Below are 18,821 nucleotides of genomic sequence, written 5' to 3'. Positions count from 1 at the left end.
ATTGACTTGACTGTTGTCTTGGTTGTGGGTGATTGCTGAAGGTGGATCCAAAACTCAACTCGGTTTCTTTGACAGATTTGATGCACCCTGGGCTCTGATAAATATGTCAAGTACAGTCACTCCTAGAGATTTATGATCATGATCATCGTAGTTATTTGACTAGCTAATCATCCTGGAAGTCTGCGAAAGCATACATGACTCCTCGATAATTAGAGATCACTTGACAAGAAAGTGGTTTGGCTCATCCTGCTCTCAAGACAATGATATCGAATAATATAGTACAAAGAAGAGTGTGTAAAGCACACGCTCAACCGATCTGTGTACGAATTGTCGGCGGCGGCGTGACTTCTTCGAGCTCGACTAGTTCGATGTGAGAATGAGTGGCCCAGTCCTTGCCATTCATGCTGCTGTCGTCGTGATTCCTCGACCTGTTCTCATAATGCTCATGTTGCGTGACAGTTGTGTGAACAGTGATAGGTTCTGTGGACCCTCTCTCGGCATTGTCGTATGTGTCCACATAACTTGCCACTCTCTTAAGCCTGTAGTCCTTCATCTTGTCCAATGCTGTCTTGAAGTCGTCGAGGATGACGGTATCGGTCATGCATTTGAAGATAAAAGACAACTTCCAGAATGGGTTGATGCCGTCGGGTAATCCTTTGCTTGGAATGACGTGGGTCACGCTGAGGATATCGACGAAGAGGAACAGGACCGAAAGAGTCATTACAACAAGAAGCACACCGAAACGTGGCGATATGCGTACGAGCTCGATGAAGCCGAAGTCATATCTTTTCTTGATGTTGTACACAAGATTCAAGATTGTGAAGATCCACCATGGGTCCCTAGTGTACATGTTAGAGGTTGAAGTGACTCCAAAAGTGAAGCGTCTGCATACCTGAACAATGCCTCGAAGGGTCGGAGATGTTCAAAGACCTTGTGGTTGATGTTGTTGAAGTAGAGAAAGTTTGCAGCGATCTCTGCTACCCAATAAGGTTGGACCATTATGACAGTGCCGATATAGATCATGGACATCTTTCGGCTCAAGAAGGGCTTGTTCTTCATCCATGAGATGACATTGTGTAGACTCCAGCTGATGTTGAGAAACAAAGCTCCCACAGACTCATACCATCCGTAGTACGGTGGATCGGGGAAGATGAACGTTCCTTGGAATAGACCGAATATCAACTGTCAAACTCATCGTGTCAGTGGAATGTATGATAGTAGTAAATGAGCTCAGTGATAGAAGATCATAGGTCTAGACTTGTAGCACCGCGGTAAGACCGAGAGTGACAGACGCACAGAGGCCTCCCCCAACTTGGGGAAGATGGGGAAGAAGACGGGGATTTCATAGTGAACGAACCTCTATGAGAATGAGGTGGTGGAGGACGACTCTTTTTCGCATGTTTGCGATTGTGATACATGCCATGGTCATAAGACTGCCAAACATCAGGCCCTTTTTTCGACTGAGTTAGCTATGTCCTCTGTACAATCTTCGCTCTCTGACTTACCTGAGCCCATGCCTCGAGCGTCAATCCGTGAGGATCGCTAGGCTTCTCGATGAGACCCATGTTTCCCGTTTCAGTCCGTCGCAAGCTGACAAGGAATAGAAATTGATAAACGAGGGTTCAAGCTTGATCTGGTGGCTATGCTTCGACAACTTGAAGACAAAGGAGGACAAAGGAAAGAGATGAGACTGTTGATGACCAGGACAAGCGTACGTCAGGAATAAGAGTCTTGGGGTAGAGCAACTCCAAAAAACTTCTGGTGGAAGCAATAAGACCTATGTGCCAGAAGGATCATGGGTGCCAGCAACTAATATTGACTAACCCATGTGGAGATCGACGCGTAGATCGCGAAACGACCATGTCAAGGGGATCCTCCCCATGGCTTACCCCATCTGGAGAGGGCAAACGGCTGCCCTGCGGAGCGATGGGCAATGCTATTGGTGAGCGCTTCGGCACTGACTACTCGAGGCTGGAATCCCGTAGACGAACTAGACCGCGCCCAGCGATGGCGCCCTAGAAGATCATGAAATTTGGACGGGCTGTGGGCAGGTAAGCGATGTACAGTAGTTACGTACGCTTCAGGAGCCGACAGTAGGCGCCGTGCGGATTATACTTTGCCACGAGGATGGCCAGGGCTAGGGTCGAGTCAGGGTACGTCCTTAAGCAGCGCCATGTTGCGTTCTCATCGACCTTCTACGCCAATTTGTCGATAGCGAGCTCCATTCCACGGTGAGCTATACCAACAATGGGCAGCGCGGTGTCTCTCATGACTTCAGATAGTTGCTTGGCAGGCTGTCTTATCATTTTATGCTGCGATTTACGGCTCTCGTGTCGGCCACTACTCCGAGAACCGGCAACCAGGAACCCTCAAAAGCGAGGTCTCAGAGGTCTGAATTCTTCCGATCGCCGTGATGATCACCGGACAGCTTGCGGTCAAAGAGACTCGACCAGCAGAAGGCTTGACACGACAGCCGAGCATCGCGTATTAGTTCTGCATTCAGGATGCGAAGGAGCTCTGTCTGACAGCATCTTCGAATGCCCTACAAGTCGGGGCTCCTTGTGCCGGCTAATTACCTCGGCTTCACAGACATTCGTCTTATCAGATTATGATTGTATGCTCAACTGCTATAGACAAACTGCCTCGAGACTTCTCTCCAGGATATATAACTTTCTGAACGAGAAAGAACCAATGTCCCGTCTAAAGCCTTTCGGCAGTCTCTCATTATTATTATCGACTTGTCATGCAAGTAAGAACCCAAGTTTGCTCGGCTGATTGGCTTGTCCAGTCAAGCCTCCAGATATGTGGGTTCGCAATTTGAGCCGAAAAGAAAGCTCTCTAATAGTTTTCTCACCTCCATCACATTTTACCAGAAAAATAGCTCGTCGTTATTGCACGTGAACACCGACTCATGGACCAGAATCCTTCGATTGCACAGGGTCCGAGGATAGGCTTGGCTTCCTGCCGCAGCCACGATCAAGTCATTTCTTCCATCGCTCAGCTTCTGGACCCAGGTGTCTTATTATCACAATTCATGGTCCTACATGCATGGAGCATCGACGTCTTGTTGCATCAGATTCGGGTGAGTATGCTTACATCAGATCATAGCCTTTGCAATGCTCGATGCTCGACGCTGTGAACGCGGCAGATCGGCCTCCGTGTCCATCATCAGAATGTCGCGACTTCCGAACCAAGTCGAATCAGCTTGGCAGCGCCTCGTCCATGGCAGTGTGTCTGTATTATGAGAGATTGCGGTCCGAATATCTAATCGAGTGAGTACGTCCCTCGAGACGACTTTTGATTCGCCATACACAAGACTTTCTCGACACCCCTCACGATTCCACTGCCGACAAGTAACTGGAGACGATTAACAGACAGACCGAAAATATCCTCGATTCCATCAAGCGAGATGCAACTGTGAGTATTCAGACGTTGTTCAGCTCTAGTTAGATAACAATCTGTCTCTTCTTCGCAACGGTCGCCCGTTGATCATAACATTTGCCGTTGCCAGAGTATTACTTGTGTGGACATGGCCGCTCTGCGTTAGCAACTTCTATTTTTCACGTCGACCACGAACATGTTCGGAAGTTCGGCATATACTTTGATATGGATTCTGCTTTCGATTTTCGGTATCGCTAGGTGTGAAGTTTCGACAAACCAAATATCGCTGTCAAAGCGAGCGACAATCGACCTCGTCATCACAGCCAATTTTCCGGATCCAAGTATCATCAAGGTCAACGGCACATGGTATGCGTTCGCGACGCATACTAGAGGTACCGATATCAAGATCCAGGTCGCCCAGTCTACCAACTTTGAGGACTGGACGATAGTAAAGAATGCAGATGGCTCGCAATTTGATGCTTTACCTGTACTTCCACCTTGGGTGCGAATGGCCAACTATTTGACATGGGCTCCAGATGTCAGCCAGTTGGTGAGTACTATATGTCTACAGGCAGATTCTTGTTTACTGAATTTGCGTCCAGGACGATGGTTCTTTCATCATGTACTACTCGGCGACTACTGCCGCTCGACCAGATGGATCAAAGCATTGCGTCGGCGCTGCTATATCGCCAACAATCCTGGGTCCATATACTGGGCTGGCTGACGCGCTGTTCTGTCCGTTGTCCAGAGGGGGTGCTATCGATGCCTCCGGCTTCAAGGACAGGGACGGGAAACGATATGTCGTGTACAAGGTCGATGGCAACAGTATAGGCAGAGGCGGCGCTTGCGGAAACACTGTCGCGCCCATCGTCGGTACGCCACTGATGCTTCAACCGGTGGCTGCTGATGGCTATACCTTCACTGACAACGCGGTCGCAATTCTGGACAACGACGGTGCTCCAGATCAGGGCATTCTGGAAGCTCCAGTTCTGACACGTTCTCGAGCTGGTGTCTACTTCCTCTTCTTCAGCAGTGGCTGCTTTGCGACTTCAGGATACACGGTCTCTTACGCAACGGCGACAAACCTAAAGGGACCCTACACTCGTGCAAGTAGTGCACTGTTCAGGACAGGAGACGGAAACGGACTGAAAGCTCCTGGCGGTATGTCGGTGTGGGGCGACAATAGACACATGGTCCTTCATGCAAACTATGGAAAAGGCCGTGCCATGTACACCACGTTGATAACGTTGAAAGGCACAGAGGTCGTTACTATGTAAGAGAACGGGAGCTTGTTGCTCAGATGCTGTCCGTTGGAGAACAGCGCGGCCGATCAGCTTACAAGGAGAACACAACAAACCTTCGTGAATCAAGCAGAGCATCGGCTTGACGTGTAAAAGCAGATCATAGAGGCATGCTGCTTCAAGAAAAGGATATGCTAGTCATGACAGCATCGAGGTCGCAGTAGCGAGTCTCACCGAGCTGTGGGCTTGCGATATTGTTGGGATCAGACTTGCACAAGCCGGTCTTGTTACAAGAACGAAAAGGAGCAAGGCAGGCGTGTTATCTGCAGGCAGGGTGCAAGGACAGGAAGATCAGGGTATAATGAGGTGACAGAATGGATCAGGAAGGGGACGAGGAAACTGTAGTGCGGCTTGTATAAATCACCCAGGACATCCGGGAGTACATTCAATGGATAGCGCATTGTAGGCTCGCGATATACCACCAAGACATTATTTCACAATGCTTGAAAAGCAGATTCTACGAGGAAAGACGCCTAGAAGAGGACGCCCTTTGTGCTGGGAATCTCGCCTTCACGGCCGACGACAGGTGTGCTAGCCATCCTGATGGCAACAGCAAGAGCCTTGAAAGCACTCTCGGCCTTGTGGTGATCGTTGTCACCTCTGATAACATCGACGTGCATCGTGACGCCAGAACCCTGGGAGAAACTTTGCAGACAGTGAGGCAGCATCTCGGTGCTCAAGTCACCAATCTTTTCACGGCGGAGCTTCAGATCGGTGACGCAGAAGGGACGGTTGGAGAGATCGACGACTGCACGAGCGAGGGCTTCGTCGAGGGGGGCGTATGCGTAGCCGAAACGGGCGAGACCGGCGGTCGACTTGATGGCAGACTTGAAGGCCTGGTTACTTGTGAGCACAATGTACTACTGCTGTGACATCGATTCTCCATCCAACGTACCTGACCCATGGCGATGAAGACATCCTCGGCAGTGTGGTGGTCGTCGATGTGGAGGTCACCGCGACATCTGAGCTTCAAACTCCAGCCAGAGTGCTTTGCGAGAGCGTGAATCATGTGGTCCAGGAAGCCAATGCCAGTGTCAATGTCGATGGTTTGTGATTTCGAAGCTTGGGCAGCGTGTGACTTGTCTGCGCCATTCTCCTCGGATGTGATCTGCTCCAATGAACCACCGTCGAGGTTAAGAGCCAATTGGATCTTGGTCTCGTTGGTGTCACGGTTGATGACGGCACTGCGGACTTGCTTGTCGGACATGTTGATTCTGTGTGTGATGGTGATTGTGGTTCCAAGTTGTTGAATTCACTTTGGCTCTGGAGAGATGACGATCATCTTTCCAGAAACCGATGGTCAGCACGGAGATGCAAGATCGATAAGATAACTTGCTGCTTGGCGTCAAACTTCTCCCGCCTGCGACACTATATCGCAACACTTTTGCTCATCATAAAGAACACAGAACAAATCATGTCTACCAACGGAGATCTCGAGATGGCTGATGCCAATGCCGGTGCTGATGTGAACGATGCCGAAGTTGAGCTCGTCGAGCCTCAGCGCATCAGAGTCGTAAGTTCTCTTTTCATGCTTTTTTCTGTATCATTTCTTTTTTGCATATCTTGTCTTCCAATGGCAAAGACACGCAGCGAAAAACCACAAACGGATGTTCAAGTACAAACCTGATAAAATATAGCTGCCTGGATCTACCGACACTGCCGCTTCATTCGAATTCACAAAGGAAGACCACACTCTTGGAAACGCTCTACGATACATCATCATGAAAAAGTGAGAGACTATTCTATCTATCTCGGGACCACTATACTCATGTAAATACAGCCCCGACGTTGAGTTCTGCGGTTACTCGATCCCCCATCCCTCAGAAGCAAAAATGAACTTGCGCATCCAAACTTGGGGTAAGGATGATTCTCATGTATGAAAAGACAATTCGCTGACCAGCCCACAGACGAGGTTAATGTTTACGATGTTCTGGAGAAGGGCCTGAACGATCTGATGGATCTCTGCGATGTGGTGGTTGACAAATTCACCGTGTCAAGGGATGCATTCGATGCGTCCAAGGCATAATATGGCCAGAAGCATGCATGTTACAGGCGTTTTTGTGCATATGGACACAAGGGGATTGCGGTTTGAAATGGTATCATTATGGAAAGGCTGGGGAATATCAAAAGGCGCATCATGATTGTTTTGTTCTCTAGTTGCGTCCCTAGAGATAGCAGCGTCAATACAAGCAGCTTGCATTTGATTCGACAAAAGGGCAATGCGTACCTCGAGGAAACCTTGGATAAAGTTCTTGGGCAGAGCGGACTTGGGGTCCTCCTCGGCGCGGAAGTACTTGAGGACGTGGGTGAGTTGCTTCCAGAAGTTGAGGGTTTCCTGAGGTGAAATAGGGTCAAAATTTCGCTCGATCGAGGCGGTACACGGTAGCGTACCTGGTATTCCTGGTGAGAGTTGAACAGAAGGACGTCGACGGTCTTCAATTGCTGGACGTAGCGGTGTCTCTCGAACTCTTGTCTCATCTTTGTGCGAATGGTCGAGACGGGCATGTTGAGCGAGTACATCTGTTGGATCTCGGGGGCCTGAGAAGAATCAGAGGGATATGCTAGAGGCGTTCGTGTCGGTACAGGGCATCATACAGCGCGGACCCAGTCGCGGTAGGACTTGATGACTCGCTTCTGGGCGTCGTTCCAGTTGACGGCTGTAGGAGGTGGGGTCAGCGTGAGGGCGCATGGGCGCGGGAGGACAGATCTGGCGTACACGAGCGCGTCCTTTGGGCAAGGTAGGTAGGGTTGATCATTGTGTGTGGTGAGTCGAGCGAAGGGGAGTTCAATGGCGCATTCGAGAGCTTCGACAGCGTGAGCGAGGCCTACGGAGACCGGCCGCCCGAGAGGCCGCCGGAGGTCAGCAGGCCTTGGCATCAATCTGGCAGCGCGTCACTCGATCTTTCTCTTGTCAAACTACTCACACACGCTGCCATCGCCTCATCGTCCATCTTCTTGTCGCCATAGCCATATCACCCGCTGTCGTCTCGATCGCCCATTTCTCCTCGTCGTCTACGCTCGCTGCGTTTCACAAAATCAATATGCCTCCGATCCGTAGCTCCAGAAACCGCAAACCCCCACCCGATGGATTCGAAGACATCGAAGACACGCTGCTCGAATTCTCCAACAAACTCAAGGACGCCGAGAACGCTTCGCATGAAGGAAAGAAAAAGCAGGAAATGGTCTGGCCCGTCTTCCAAATCACCCACCAGCGTACGTGAGCCAGACACCTTCCTGGTCCGTCTCTTGGCCCTTGGCCCATTGCTCGACATGGACGCTTGCGCAACTCTTTTTTTCTCCACCACATGTGCTGATTCTGTCCACCAGGCTCCAAATACATCTATGACCTCTACTACGAGAAAGAAGCCATCTCGAGACAACTCTACGAGTGGCTGTTGAAGAACAACTACGCCGACAAGAACTTGATCGCAAAGTGGAAGAAGCAAGGCTACGAAAAGGTATGCTACCATCTCATAGCTCTCTCTGTACTTCACACGCTGACTATCCTCTTCTAGCTCTGCTGTCTACGATGCATCCAGACCAAGGAGACCAACTTCAATAGCACGTGCATCTGTCGCGTGCCCCGTAAGAACCTCAAGGAGGATCAGGTTATCGAGTGCGTCAACTGCGGATGCCGAGGATGTTGCAGTGCCGACTAAGCGACACGACCGTTGCATTGTTGCCAGTTACGGCCCATCACATCATACCCCAGCAGAGAACCCATGCCCTGGGTTTCGGCACCACATAATCAGCCAGATGGCAGCATCGGTTAGAAACAAGAGGCACATCCTCGCACGAACATCTGCCACATCACATACTGGCTTTTCCTCCCAGGACGGCTTCCAATGCAGAAGAGGCACGTCCTCCACCAAAGACCAAATAGTTCTCAGGTCACTGTGGCCGGGTCAATTGTGCGCCATCACTAATGAGAAATGAATTTTCGATATTCTAATCTAATCCTAGCTCTTGTCGCTCAGGCAGTGAGCATTCTTGGACCCACTCCTTCCTTGACCATAGTACGTACCATCGATTGTAGCCAAGTGTTTGCTTGACTTAACCTTCCAGCTCGCTCATCTCCGCCATGGTCTCACGAATCTTCTTCTGCACTGCTTCTCCTGCTGGCGGATATGGTTGGCGAGGTCTCAACTTGGCCCCCGCATCTTGTATGCCAGCCTTAGGAGCCGAGAACACGCTCGCCGCATACTTGGTACTCGCGATACCTGCTTTGCAAGGCTCCTCCGCCAAACTGGCCACCCGATGCAGCTTCAATGCCTCCTCATGCTGCCCTTCGGTCCAGAGCTTGTAGATACGACTCAATGTTTTGGGGAACACGTTTGCAAAGGCTGCGATACAGCCAGCGCTACCCACGCTCAACCCACCGATGAGGAAGTCTGATTGTCCACCGTACACGCTGAATCGAGAAGTGGGAAGTTGTGCGGCTAGCCTCGTAATCTTGCCCACACTACCACAGGTCAGCTTCACACCAACAATGTTTGGATGTGTGTTCGCTAGCTCCGCAATCAGGGACGACGAAAGATCCACGCCGTTGCACACTCCTGGAAAATTGTAGAGCACGATTGGCAGAGCAGAAGCTTTCGCGACTTGAGCGTAGAAGTTGCGAACAACAATCTCAGTGGTCGCTGGACCGAAGTACGCAGGTGGCAGCACGAGAACGTAATTGGCTCCTGCCTTGGCTGCATCTGCTATGTATTCCAGCACCTGTTTTGTCGAGTGACCGCCCACGCCTGCCATGATGGGGTAATCAGAGCCCACGGCCTCGCGCGCGCATTTCAGTAGCGAAGCACGCTCTTCCCTGGTAAGGAGGAAAGTCTCCGCATTCGTGCCTAGAATGACGAGTCCCGTGAGGCCAGATTTTGACAGGTAGTTGTAGTACGTTTTCTGTGAGTCGAGGTCGAGATCGTCTGTCGCCGGGTCGAAGAAAGTAATGGCCGGTGCCCAAACCCCTGGGGCTGGAACTTTGGACATGTCTTTGATGTGTTCGCTGATTGTCGAAACTTGTACTTTGCTGCTAGAACGTGCTGAAAGAAATGAACGAACACTGCTGCATCAATTGGGCTCTATAAACATTTTACCCCGCTCGCCTTTGCCCTATCCCGCAGGGTGGGTCTGAGGAGGCAGCATATCAACCGGGCGGCCAGGTCTGAGAGTGATGTTACTCGGAGATAGGCGGCTATCGTCGGCATTGACTCTTGTCAACAAGACTGCTAATCATTCATGATGTGGTGGGAGTCAAGCAGGTATACCAGAGCAATTCCGACCTCGTTATGTATTTGTAGAGCAATCTAAAGCGTGGTCAGGTGAAAGCTGCAGAGGCAACATGAATAAAGCCTTGGCAAACATTGATTAACGCTTCGTGTCTGATTGCAAGCTTGCCTCATTAACATAACTTCAATCCTCCCGAGCTTGGTCAAAACATCGAACACATTCGACGAGAACCAGTTAGCGTTGTGATGGAGCCCCTCAGAAAAGCTGGTAGATATTCACACGCATGTAAGCACAGCGTCCACCATCTGACTTGATCAGGTCCAAATGAGCGTCGCTGTATCGTCCGTCAAGCGTTAGGCTACTATCGCACTCTGGTTGTGGGAGGAGTTTACACATTCGAAGAGCTCTCCTCGAACCTTCCATTGGGAAGTTCTCTCATCAAAGCCTTGAAGCACTGTGTCGCTTCGCATCCGATTCTGTCCGCCTGTATCGTTGGTGAAGAGACAGAAACTCCGGAATTTGTTAGACCATCCTTCTTGAACCTGAACGACCACATCGAAATATTGGCTACGCAACATTCTCCGAATGTTGTGGGCGAAAAAGACCTGATCAAGCTGGTCCTGGCTCAAACCAACGATCATGTATTCACCAGCTGTGATAAAACACCCCCTTGGAAGATCACTGTGCTACCTTTACCAGCCGAAGAGCAACAGAAGACGAGCAGATATCTCATACTTTTCGGATACTACCACTCACATGGCGATGGTAAATCAGGACTGGCTTTCCATAAAACCCTACTTTCTGGATTGAAACAGGCGCACGGTGCGAACTGTGCCTACGACGATGCTCCCAAGTTTGCGACCCCCGGTAGCCCCCTGCTCCCTACTCTAGAGATGGCGGGACGGCTGTCGATCTCCTGGAGTTACCTGCTTTCGCCACTGCTGGGGGCATATCTGCCATCTTTCGTAGCGAACCCACTTGGTATTCGTGCATCAGCCACGCCAGAAGCAGATGATCAGTGGGCAGGCAACAAAACATTCTTCGACTCCGATGGGTACCAGACTCGACTTGAAGTCATATCTGTTGACCACAGTCATGTTAAGAAGATTCTTCAGGCATGTCGAGAACGTAATGTCAAGTTTACAGGCCTTTTGCATCAGGTCATAGTACAGGCCCTGAGCAGGGAACTGCCTTTTCAGAAAGCGGGCTGCTTCGTCTCGCAGACTGCTGTAGATCTACGCTCTCATCTAGATGGAATTTCTGACGACGATATGGCGCTTTGCCCAACAGCCTACTATGAGCTGTTTCCAAGGACTGTGCAAGACGACGCATCAATGGCACCCAATGCTATGTCCGATGCTGTCTGGGATGCTGTACGCTCCACGACCCAAAGCTTAGCGCAGTGCGCCAGCACTTTGAATGATCAGCCGGTCGGATTGCTGTCATACCTTCGCAACATGTATCCATGGACCGAGGGACAAATCGGGAAGCGCAGAGAGTGCTCATACGAAGTCAGCAACATTATGTCCTTCAACCCAGGCCCCTTCGTTCCGGAAGAGATGTGGAACATTGAGTCCATGATTTTTTCTCAGCCTGCCAATGTCTCTTCTGGTTGCCTCAATATTAATGTCGTCTCCAAGCATCAGGGCGATCTGACAGTGGTCATCTCGTGGCAAGCGGGTGCTCTGGATGTTCAGGATGAGCAAACTCTTGTCGAAAACGTGGGCCATCATATTGTCAAGATTTTGGAGTCAATTGGCCAGTCGTAGTGTTTGCTTACCACAATGGCCGATGTAAATTCCTCGAGCTCTCTACCTACCTTTTCTACAAAGTGGTCACAAGTACCAGACGTCACCGCCACCGAGAGCCTGTAAAATTGTCCACTATCTGTGGTTAATTACACCAAATAGGTTGTGGGCTCGCATAAGAAAGCATTGAGAGTGTAAGTCTCAAATGGGATCTGATCATATCTTCACTCTCCCAGCTCGCATTATGCCTATGCTCACCGGTAAGACTATGTGTGAGCATATCTACCTAGAGAAGTGATACATCTCAATACCACATACTCCAATACTCCACTCACTACCGCTCCTTGCTCTCACAGAAGCTCTGCACCTTCCTAATTCATCTCAAAGTCCGCCCAGGGCGCCCTCTCCCAGGAGAATCAAGAGGCCATCTCGAGTCGCAGCGCATCAGCTTCCACTAAGGGCTATAAAAGCTTCCCTCTCTACTGAACCAAACCTCTTCCACTACACCTCACTCCACTTCATACGCGACATACCACCTCACTTCTTACGCGACATACTACTCCTTCCACATCTATCCTTACATCATAACCTTATCCCATCTCGCACTACAAGCACTAACAGTCTTCACCATGGGTGCATCAAGCAAGATCATCGATGATGTTCACGGTATGTCAGTCTAACGTTTCGGAAAGCTTTCTAATCTTTCAGCAGGCAGCGTGATGGACATCGCACTCGGCTCCCTTCGGGCGCGCAACACACCTATGCTCAAGGTCGAAGGCTTGTACTGGATCCTCGACGAAAACCTGCGCCCTGCCATCGTCGTCGGCTACGGAACCAACGACCCAGAGAAGATGTCGAGCATCCACCACATCATCAAGTTCCACGTTCGTAAGCGTCCTATCTTCAACGTTGTCTCCGCCATGGAGGACTATAGTGTCAAGCACACTCGTGTCGCCACGCCCAACGTGGTGCTCTTCGACGAAAAGATCCCTGCGCCAAACATCAAGGCGGCCAGAGATTACCTCGAGGCTCAGTACAAAGACTATGTCCTCGATGTTGTTGATGCCTTCCGCGGTCGTAAATTCGTGGTTCAGTTCGAGACCAAGGCAGATGTCGGCAAGGCCAAGAAGAAGGCCAAGATCGTCAAGGCAAGAGCGGTCAAGCAAAAGAAAATCGCACGCACCATCGTCGAAGACGACGACGAGGATGGTCCCTTGCGCTGCTTGACCCCCATCAGGAAGTACGCCAGCGCTCAGCCTGAACGCGCCGACAGTCTCATGGGCGAAGCTGGCAGTCCCAACTTCACCTACAAGAATTCTGCCGACGGTCTGACACTTGTGATTGACCCTAACGTTCCCATCATCTCGATCGAAGACGGTGGCCATGGGCTCAGCACCTCTAACAAGCCTGACGACAACTTTCACGGCTTCACCACCCCGATCAGCATAAACCACACTGCCTGCGACTTGCTGAACAGCTCGCCCACTGCATGCACTGCTCAGCAAGCTCTCTTTGAGCCTTGCTGAACAAACGGCGACAGAAAAAACTCGCTTCTGGGACAGACAGACGGAAGGAAGTATTGGATTTGAACCAGATTTCTGAGGGCGAGGGAAATGGAGAAGCCTGAAATTACGCTGGAACTGCTACCTCTTGTTTCCAATTGTTGACTATTCGATGATATCTCTTTACTCTTTTCAAGCTTTGCGATATGTATTTGCATTCATTCTTGCGACATCTGCAGCTTTGCGACACACCATACTTAATGAGTGCTTATTTCGCATGTACTTACACGAAAGGCAAGAGAGGAGGGTAATTCAAGTGTCAGGATGACTTTGATTTCGACGACCACATCCATGTTGTTATGCATGGATTATTGTGCATTTCCATAGCTCAGCATCATGACTTTGTGAATGCTTGGCAAGTCGCGAATCATGGTCCGTTATCACGCGGTACATCAAGGTCGAAGACGTGACATGTTGACCGAGTCGTCGGTTCCGATGGACCCATAATCGCGCCTTCTCCCCAAAACGCTCTTTCCGCGACGACAGGGCCTACCGAACATCGCAAATACAGTATGGATCGTGTGCGCAAGATATGGCAACAAGAGCAGGAATATGAGCCTATCGAAGGAGGCTCGGCCGACGAGGAACAAGAGAGGCAGGAGCTGAGGGAGTCCACGTCTTTCTCATGGACGGAGTACTTGATTTTCATGCTGCTGGGTGTGGCCATGCTGTGGGCATGGAACATGCTGCTCGCGGCAGGGCCATACTTCCAAAGTCGATTCGCATCGAGTGACCGCCTCTTGGACAACTTCCAGGCCTCCGAGTTGGCCGTGTCCAGCATCACCAACTTGGGCAGCATGCTCGTTCTTACCAAAATGCAGGCCCGCGCCTCATATCCTCGACGTATTGTCATGTCCCTCCTCATCAATCTGCTTGCCTTTGCATTGCTTGCTCTCTCAACGTGGTTTGCTCTCGGCGTCAGTCCAAGTGCCTACTTTGCTTTCCTGATTCTCATTGTCTTCGTCACCAGTCTGGCAGCTGGCCTCTGCCAGAATGGCGTTTTTGCATTCGTCTCCGGCTTTGGCCAGCCGCGCTATACGCAGGCCATCATGACTGGACAGGGCGTTGCTGGAGTGCTCCCTTGTATCGCCCAGATCGTCTCGGTACTTTCTGTCACAAAGCCAGATGAGCCATCCGATGATGGATCTGCACCAGTCCCTGGAACCGCCGCTTTCGCCTACTTCCTTACCGCAACCGTCATCTGTGCTTCTACGCTGGTTGCTTTCTTCTACCTTCGTCGACAACACAATGTCAAGAGCGCTGCCGCCCATTCAGATATGGCATCCAGCGTAGGAACTCCAGAACAGCCCAAGAGAAACACGGTTCCACTCACCGTACTGCTCGGCAAGTTGCGCTGGCTCGCAGCTGCAGTCTTCTTGACCTTTGCTGTCACCATGATGTTCCCTGTCTATACTCAACGCATTCTGAGTGTCAACGCGACAGACTCGTCGTCGCGCATCTTCCAGACACCGTCTTTCGTCCCTCTGGCCTTCCTGTTCTGGAATGCTGGTGACCTACTAGGCCGTTTGCTGCCCGCCGTACCTCGCCTCTCCCTGATCCACCGACCAAAACTCATCTTCGTACTTTCCGTTGCTCGTGTCGGCTTCATTCCGTTATACCACCTTTGCAACATCCGTGGCCAGGGTGCTGTCGTTCATAGCGATGCGTTCTACCTGGTTGTTGTACAGTTGCTTTTCGGCATGTCAAATGGCTATCTTGGAAGTATGTGTATGATGGGTGCTGCTGAGTGGGTTGATCCTGAAGAACGGGAGGCCTCAGGTGGCTTTATGGGCTTGTGTCTTGTGGCTGGTCTGGCGGTCGGCAGTTTGATCAGTTTCTTTGCTGCAAAAGCGTAGATAGATCGCGCAAAGACAACACATCACTTGGCCCAAGACCACCTTTTTGACAAAGCATGATGATGTGGTAATCTAACTCTGTCTAATACTCTAGTCCGGATGCAGAGGATGCCCTCAAGGTCAGCAGGTACAAGCCAACATCATCGTACCTCCACCATCGGGTCTACCTTCCACTCAACACGTAGGCTCAATAGAAAAGAATGTCTCACGGTGTACGCTGGCTTTGAAAGTTGTGTGTCCCCGGGTCTTGGGGTGTCTGCGATCACAACTCTCAATCACTTGATGGTTACAATCGGCACGTCCAGTCGCACCCGTTGTTGACAGTTGAATACCAAGATATGCATACGCAGAGTGTGCCCTGATAACGAATTGCATGGTGGCGTGCAATTTACCACCTTGGGTACCTGTTGCTACAGCCGGTCATTCTGGTGTTCTTCATTATGGACACCCGGACAGCAACGCCTTTGACGGGTGTTCTTCATAGGGTGTTCAGGGTCAACGACTGCGACACTGAGTACCGGTCATACGGTCACGTTCATGTTTGCGTGCACATCGATACACAGCAACATCGAGAATGCAACCGCACGACAGTCCGAGATCATAGGGCAAGCGAGTCTTCTGCGACATTCAGGCAAAGTTTACGCCCGGAGTCCACTCAGCCGTGGACTTGTCTCCGACTCAGTCAAGTCTTGCTGGCGGGATCCTGCAGAGGCAGGCGGTGATCAACGTGGAGCAAGCCTTTGGTATCTCCTGTAGGACATGAACTTGGAAGCCCACATCATCCGGCTAGGCTACAGACTATAACAGCGTACCTGCAGTCACACGCCAGGGAACTCGAGGGTGTGGAGCCGGCAAACGCTGTCAAGGAAGCTCTTGACGTTCTATCAGACAGGCAAGCCACAAGTATGCTGATGAATGCAAATGACAAGAGTCCTGCAGTTGTTTGAAGCTCATTCGTTATGTACACGATTTGTGTTCTACTACATTGGTGGCCCCTACTATGGAAGGAAAGTCCAGGAGCGCTTCATCTAATCAGATCATACCATATCAACCCCGTGTACTATCAGCCGACCATACTCTCAACACCTCTCGCGAGATCCTCGCACGTTGCTACAAAGCCCCAACTCTTGGCCGCATTGAACTCGATACACTGCTGCGAGAACTCTGGACTGGTCGTACCGCATGCATCTCTGAGCATGACACAATCATAGCCCTTGCTGAACGCATCTGTAAATGTCCCGCTGACACACTGATCGGTGTTGACTCCTGCAAAGAGCAAACTGCGTATTCCCCTTTCCTGCAAAAAGTCCTCGCAGTCAGTACGTGCACCCCACATACCGCTCATGCGGTCTTTGTGAATCCAAACGTCTGGGTTGCGAGTTAAGTCAAGACCAGAAGTATACAAGGTGTCGAGAGGAGGATATAAAGCCGAATTCCAGGCATCGCGCATGAGCAGGCGTCCTGCATCGACTGTTGTGCCATCCGCGAGCTTGACCTCTCCACACTCGGATCCCAGACCCTTGTAGATGCGCTTATCCTTGCCGTTCTCAAGGACAACAGTATCTTGAGGCTTGACTTTCGGGGTACCTGCCTCAGCATTATGTTCACGGAAGACATCTCCGTCAGCGGTCTCAGCCTCCACTTCTTCATCCTCATCGTCTACAACGGACTCAAACCCGAATGCACGTTTGATTGCAGGAGGCATGACTTCAATATCACGCTCCGTCAGACCCCAGTTCAACCATACAACCTGCATGCCTGCCTTCCTCGCTGCAGGGATAGCGTATTGCTCCAAGTTCTTGGCTGCAACGTGACCAGCGCCTTTCTTCCTTCCGAATCCTTCTGAGAGGAAGAAATTCTGCATGTCGATGACGACCAGGGCTGTCTTTTGTGGGTCCAGGGTGATGGGTGTGGTTGATGTAGTCAAGTCGAATCGTGGCGAGATTGCTTCGCTGGAGGAGGATTGAGGGTGTGTGAGGTCGAATTTGTTTTCTTTGGAGGAGTGTAGCCAGAAGTTGTCGGCATTGCCGATGACAGTTTTGCGTCCTTTCCCCATGGTTGTATGCCAGGAATCGCACAGCTGTATGTGATGCACTTGTCTTGATTGGATTTGATAGAGTTGTGCTTGGAGTTAGGTTTGAGGAAGATCAAAAGTTTCATGCCTTTGTGTTATAGAAGAACTTATCTATCTCGTTATCGCTATTATGCAACAGGCAGCTGTCCTCGGAGGTTGGTATTCTGGGGGCGGGGGAGGGGGACGGGCTGTTCAGCAGCTTCCTATTCTGGACTTGATCTGCCAGCGTCGGCCTATCTTCTTATATACTCTCCTCTCCAACCTCATCTGCTGTTGTGGAGTAGCTGACGGACACGCTCAATATATGATTACTGATCATGGGGTAGTTGTTGATTTTCTCATCCGCTATGGTTCAGTTGCAGGACAAATAAGGCATGTGTGCGACATACTGGAGTCAGACAAGACAACTCGAGTCTTCTCTGAGCCTGAAATCTGCACTCTATGGACTGTAGTTTTGAGCGCATCAATCTGCTTGAGTCTTGCGCTCACACAACATCGCCAATCGCCCGGTCTTGCCCGTATAACATGCACGACATCAGATTATGGAATTGTCTGTATGGCACACAACAAACCTGTTGGCATTCTATGGTATGGCCGTAGAATGTTAGTAATGTATGCACAAGCGCATCGGCGAAGGGCGCCTCCCGATCCAAGCCTGTCGATGTGGTAATCCTGCTTGACCATCAGAGCAGGCAGTCCGATCATGTCTCTTTGACTCGGTCTGGTCAGAGCGTCTAGATCTATAGACAGACAATCATCGGAACTGCCAGAAGGAGCAAGCCTTGGTGAACATGATTAATAGATATGCTATCGATCTTCCATGTATTTGATCAGGCGAGGATACCCTCAGGTGACTCCAGGTCAAGTCCTTATGCCGACGTCTAAGGCAGCCCTGAAAGCGATGTCGTTTTCAAGAGCACAAGAAATCCAGATTGAGTCTTGCTTCTGATCAGATGGAAGATCTGGCCTGTGCCGAGAAGAATCAGTAGGTCGTAGCCGAACGAGTACACCAGAACTCGCGGCAGGCAGCATGTGAAAGGGTTGGGTACATGTGGTGTAGGTCAGCAGTAAAACAAGTCCTTGCCATACTCTTCATGTACCATGATCTACGGTTTTGTTAAGGGTTTCAACATGGTGTTTGCCCCAGACCAGATGTAAAATCCCATCGGCCTTGATTAACCTATCGAGTATCTCGCTCGGGGGCATGTTACATTGCACTCTGGTCATACAGCCCTGTGGCATGTGGCTCTGATCTGTGGTAGCAGGTGATGCAGGGAGCGATTAGATAGCCGGTAGTGAGAGCGGGTGTTTGTGGGCAGGACGGTCTTGACAGGGCTACGAGGGCATTTCTGATCTTATGGTTCTAGCGTCGTGGCTCATTCCATCCTGAGTCGAGATCGAGCCTTTTGTGGCTTAGACAGTCTCTCCAGTAAAGTGCTGACTGCAATTCTTGATCGTCTTCATCAGCGACAAGCATCCCAAGAGCCGCGCATCTTCAGCGATCTTTACAGGCACCGAGCAAAGGGGTATCTGCCGCAGCTTATGATGATGGATGCTTCAGTGGAGGTCAGAAGCAGAGGGAAAGATGACAAGACCACGAACCGCACTTGTCTCGTACCTGAGCTGATGAGGGCCAGACTCACCAAATAGCCCTAGGCAGCGTACGTAGCACG

General features: G+C 50.7%; 11 protein-coding genes across 11 annotated transcripts; 6 read left to right on the top strand and 5 right to left on the bottom strand.

Annotated features, from left to right (window-relative positions):
* Positions 1-307: 307 nt before the first annotated feature.
* Positions 308-1,565, bottom strand: M436DRAFT_65867 (uncharacterized protein; the record flags this gene model as incomplete). Its single annotated transcript, XM_013569791.1, has 4 exons — positions 308-839; positions 893-1,182; positions 1,358-1,450; positions 1,506-1,565. 4 exons carry the CDS (start codon positions 1,563-1,565, stop codon positions 308-310), a joined length of 975 nt encoding a protein of 324 aa, XP_013425245.1.
* A 2,012-nt stretch (positions 1,566-3,577) lies between these two features.
* Positions 3,578-4,658, top strand: M436DRAFT_51867 (glycoside hydrolase family 43 protein; the record flags this gene model as incomplete). The annotated part of the gene is made up of 2 exons (XM_013569624.1): positions 3,578-3,931; positions 3,984-4,658. 2 exons carry the CDS (start codon positions 3,578-3,580, stop codon positions 4,656-4,658), a joined length of 1,029 nt encoding a protein of 342 aa, XP_013425078.1.
* A 497-nt stretch (positions 4,659-5,155) lies between these two features.
* On the bottom strand, positions 5,156-5,889 carry M436DRAFT_65865 (imidazole glycerol phosphate dehydratase; the record flags this gene model as incomplete). Its single annotated transcript, XM_013569790.1, has 2 exons — positions 5,156-5,518; positions 5,578-5,889. 2 exons carry the CDS (start codon positions 5,887-5,889, stop codon positions 5,156-5,158), a joined length of 675 nt encoding a protein of 224 aa, XP_013425244.1.
* Positions 5,890-6,096: 207 nt separating this feature from the next.
* M436DRAFT_52479 (RBP11-like subunits of RNA polymerase) lies at positions 6,097-6,708 on the top strand (the record flags this gene model as incomplete). The annotated part of the gene is made up of 4 exons (XM_013569732.1): positions 6,097-6,195; positions 6,320-6,411; positions 6,463-6,539; positions 6,590-6,708. 4 exons carry the CDS (start codon positions 6,097-6,099, stop codon positions 6,706-6,708), a joined length of 387 nt encoding a protein of 128 aa, XP_013425186.1.
* Positions 6,709-6,835: 127 nt separating this feature from the next.
* M436DRAFT_84028 (NADH dehydrogenase, alpha subcomplex, subunit 6) lies at positions 6,836-7,438 on the bottom strand (the record flags this gene model as incomplete). The annotated part of the gene is made up of 5 exons (XM_013569885.1): positions 6,836-6,847; positions 6,910-7,017; positions 7,074-7,220; positions 7,278-7,339; positions 7,399-7,438. 5 exons carry the CDS (start codon positions 7,436-7,438, stop codon positions 6,836-6,838), a joined length of 369 nt encoding a protein of 122 aa, XP_013425339.1.
* Positions 7,439-7,723: 285 nt separating this feature from the next.
* M436DRAFT_51928 (putative cell cycle control protein Cwf14) lies at positions 7,724-8,341 on the top strand (the record flags this gene model as incomplete). Its single annotated transcript, XM_013569633.1, has 3 exons — positions 7,724-7,895; positions 8,010-8,140; positions 8,198-8,341. 3 exons carry the CDS (start codon positions 7,724-7,726, stop codon positions 8,339-8,341), a joined length of 447 nt encoding a protein of 148 aa, XP_013425087.1.
* A 394-nt stretch (positions 8,342-8,735) lies between these two features.
* M436DRAFT_84026 (dihydrodipicolinate synthetase) lies at positions 8,736-9,668 on the bottom strand (the record flags this gene model as incomplete). The annotated part of the gene is made up of 1 exon (XM_013569884.1): positions 8,736-9,668. The coding sequence occupies one exon, from the start codon at positions 9,666-9,668 to the stop codon at positions 8,736-8,738; it is 933 nt and encodes a 310-aa protein (XP_013425338.1).
* Positions 9,669-10,153: 485 nt separating this feature from the next.
* On the top strand, positions 10,154-11,677 carry M436DRAFT_74780 (uncharacterized protein; the record flags this gene model as incomplete). The annotated part of the gene is made up of 2 exons (XM_013569883.1): positions 10,154-10,175; positions 10,227-11,677. 2 exons carry the CDS (start codon positions 10,154-10,156, stop codon positions 11,675-11,677), a joined length of 1,473 nt encoding a protein of 490 aa, XP_013425337.1.
* Positions 11,678-12,285: 608 nt separating this feature from the next.
* Positions 12,286-13,182, top strand: M436DRAFT_65859 (uncharacterized protein; the record flags this gene model as incomplete). Its single annotated transcript, XM_013569789.1, has 2 exons — positions 12,286-12,322; positions 12,368-13,182. The coding sequence occupies 2 exons, from the start codon at positions 12,286-12,288 to the stop codon at positions 13,180-13,182; spliced, it is 852 nt and encodes a 283-aa protein (XP_013425243.1).
* A 548-nt stretch (positions 13,183-13,730) lies between these two features.
* On the top strand, positions 13,731-15,074 carry M436DRAFT_84023 (uncharacterized protein; the record flags this gene model as incomplete). Its single annotated transcript, XM_013569882.1, has 1 exon — positions 13,731-15,074. The coding sequence occupies one exon, from the start codon at positions 13,731-13,733 to the stop codon at positions 15,072-15,074; it is 1,344 nt and encodes a 447-aa protein (XP_013425336.1).
* A 1,063-nt stretch (positions 15,075-16,137) lies between these two features.
* On the bottom strand, positions 16,138-17,130 carry M436DRAFT_52021 (Isochorismatase hydrolase; the record flags this gene model as incomplete). The annotated part of the gene is made up of 1 exon (XM_013569650.1): positions 16,138-17,130. The coding sequence occupies one exon, from the start codon at positions 17,128-17,130 to the stop codon at positions 16,138-16,140; it is 993 nt and encodes a 330-aa protein (XP_013425104.1).
* Between the last annotated feature and the right edge of the window lie 1,691 nt (positions 17,131-18,821).

Source organism: Aureobasidium namibiae (assembly GCF_000721765.1).
Source record: "Aureobasidium namibiae CBS 147.97 unplaced genomic scaffold scaffold_14, whole genome shotgun sequence".
NCBI classification, from domain to species: domain Eukaryota; kingdom Fungi; phylum Ascomycota; class Dothideomycetes; order Dothideales; family Saccotheciaceae; genus Aureobasidium; species Aureobasidium namibiae.
Note: the sequence above shows the minus strand (reverse complement) of the source record. Positions and strands in the feature narration are given on the sequence as shown.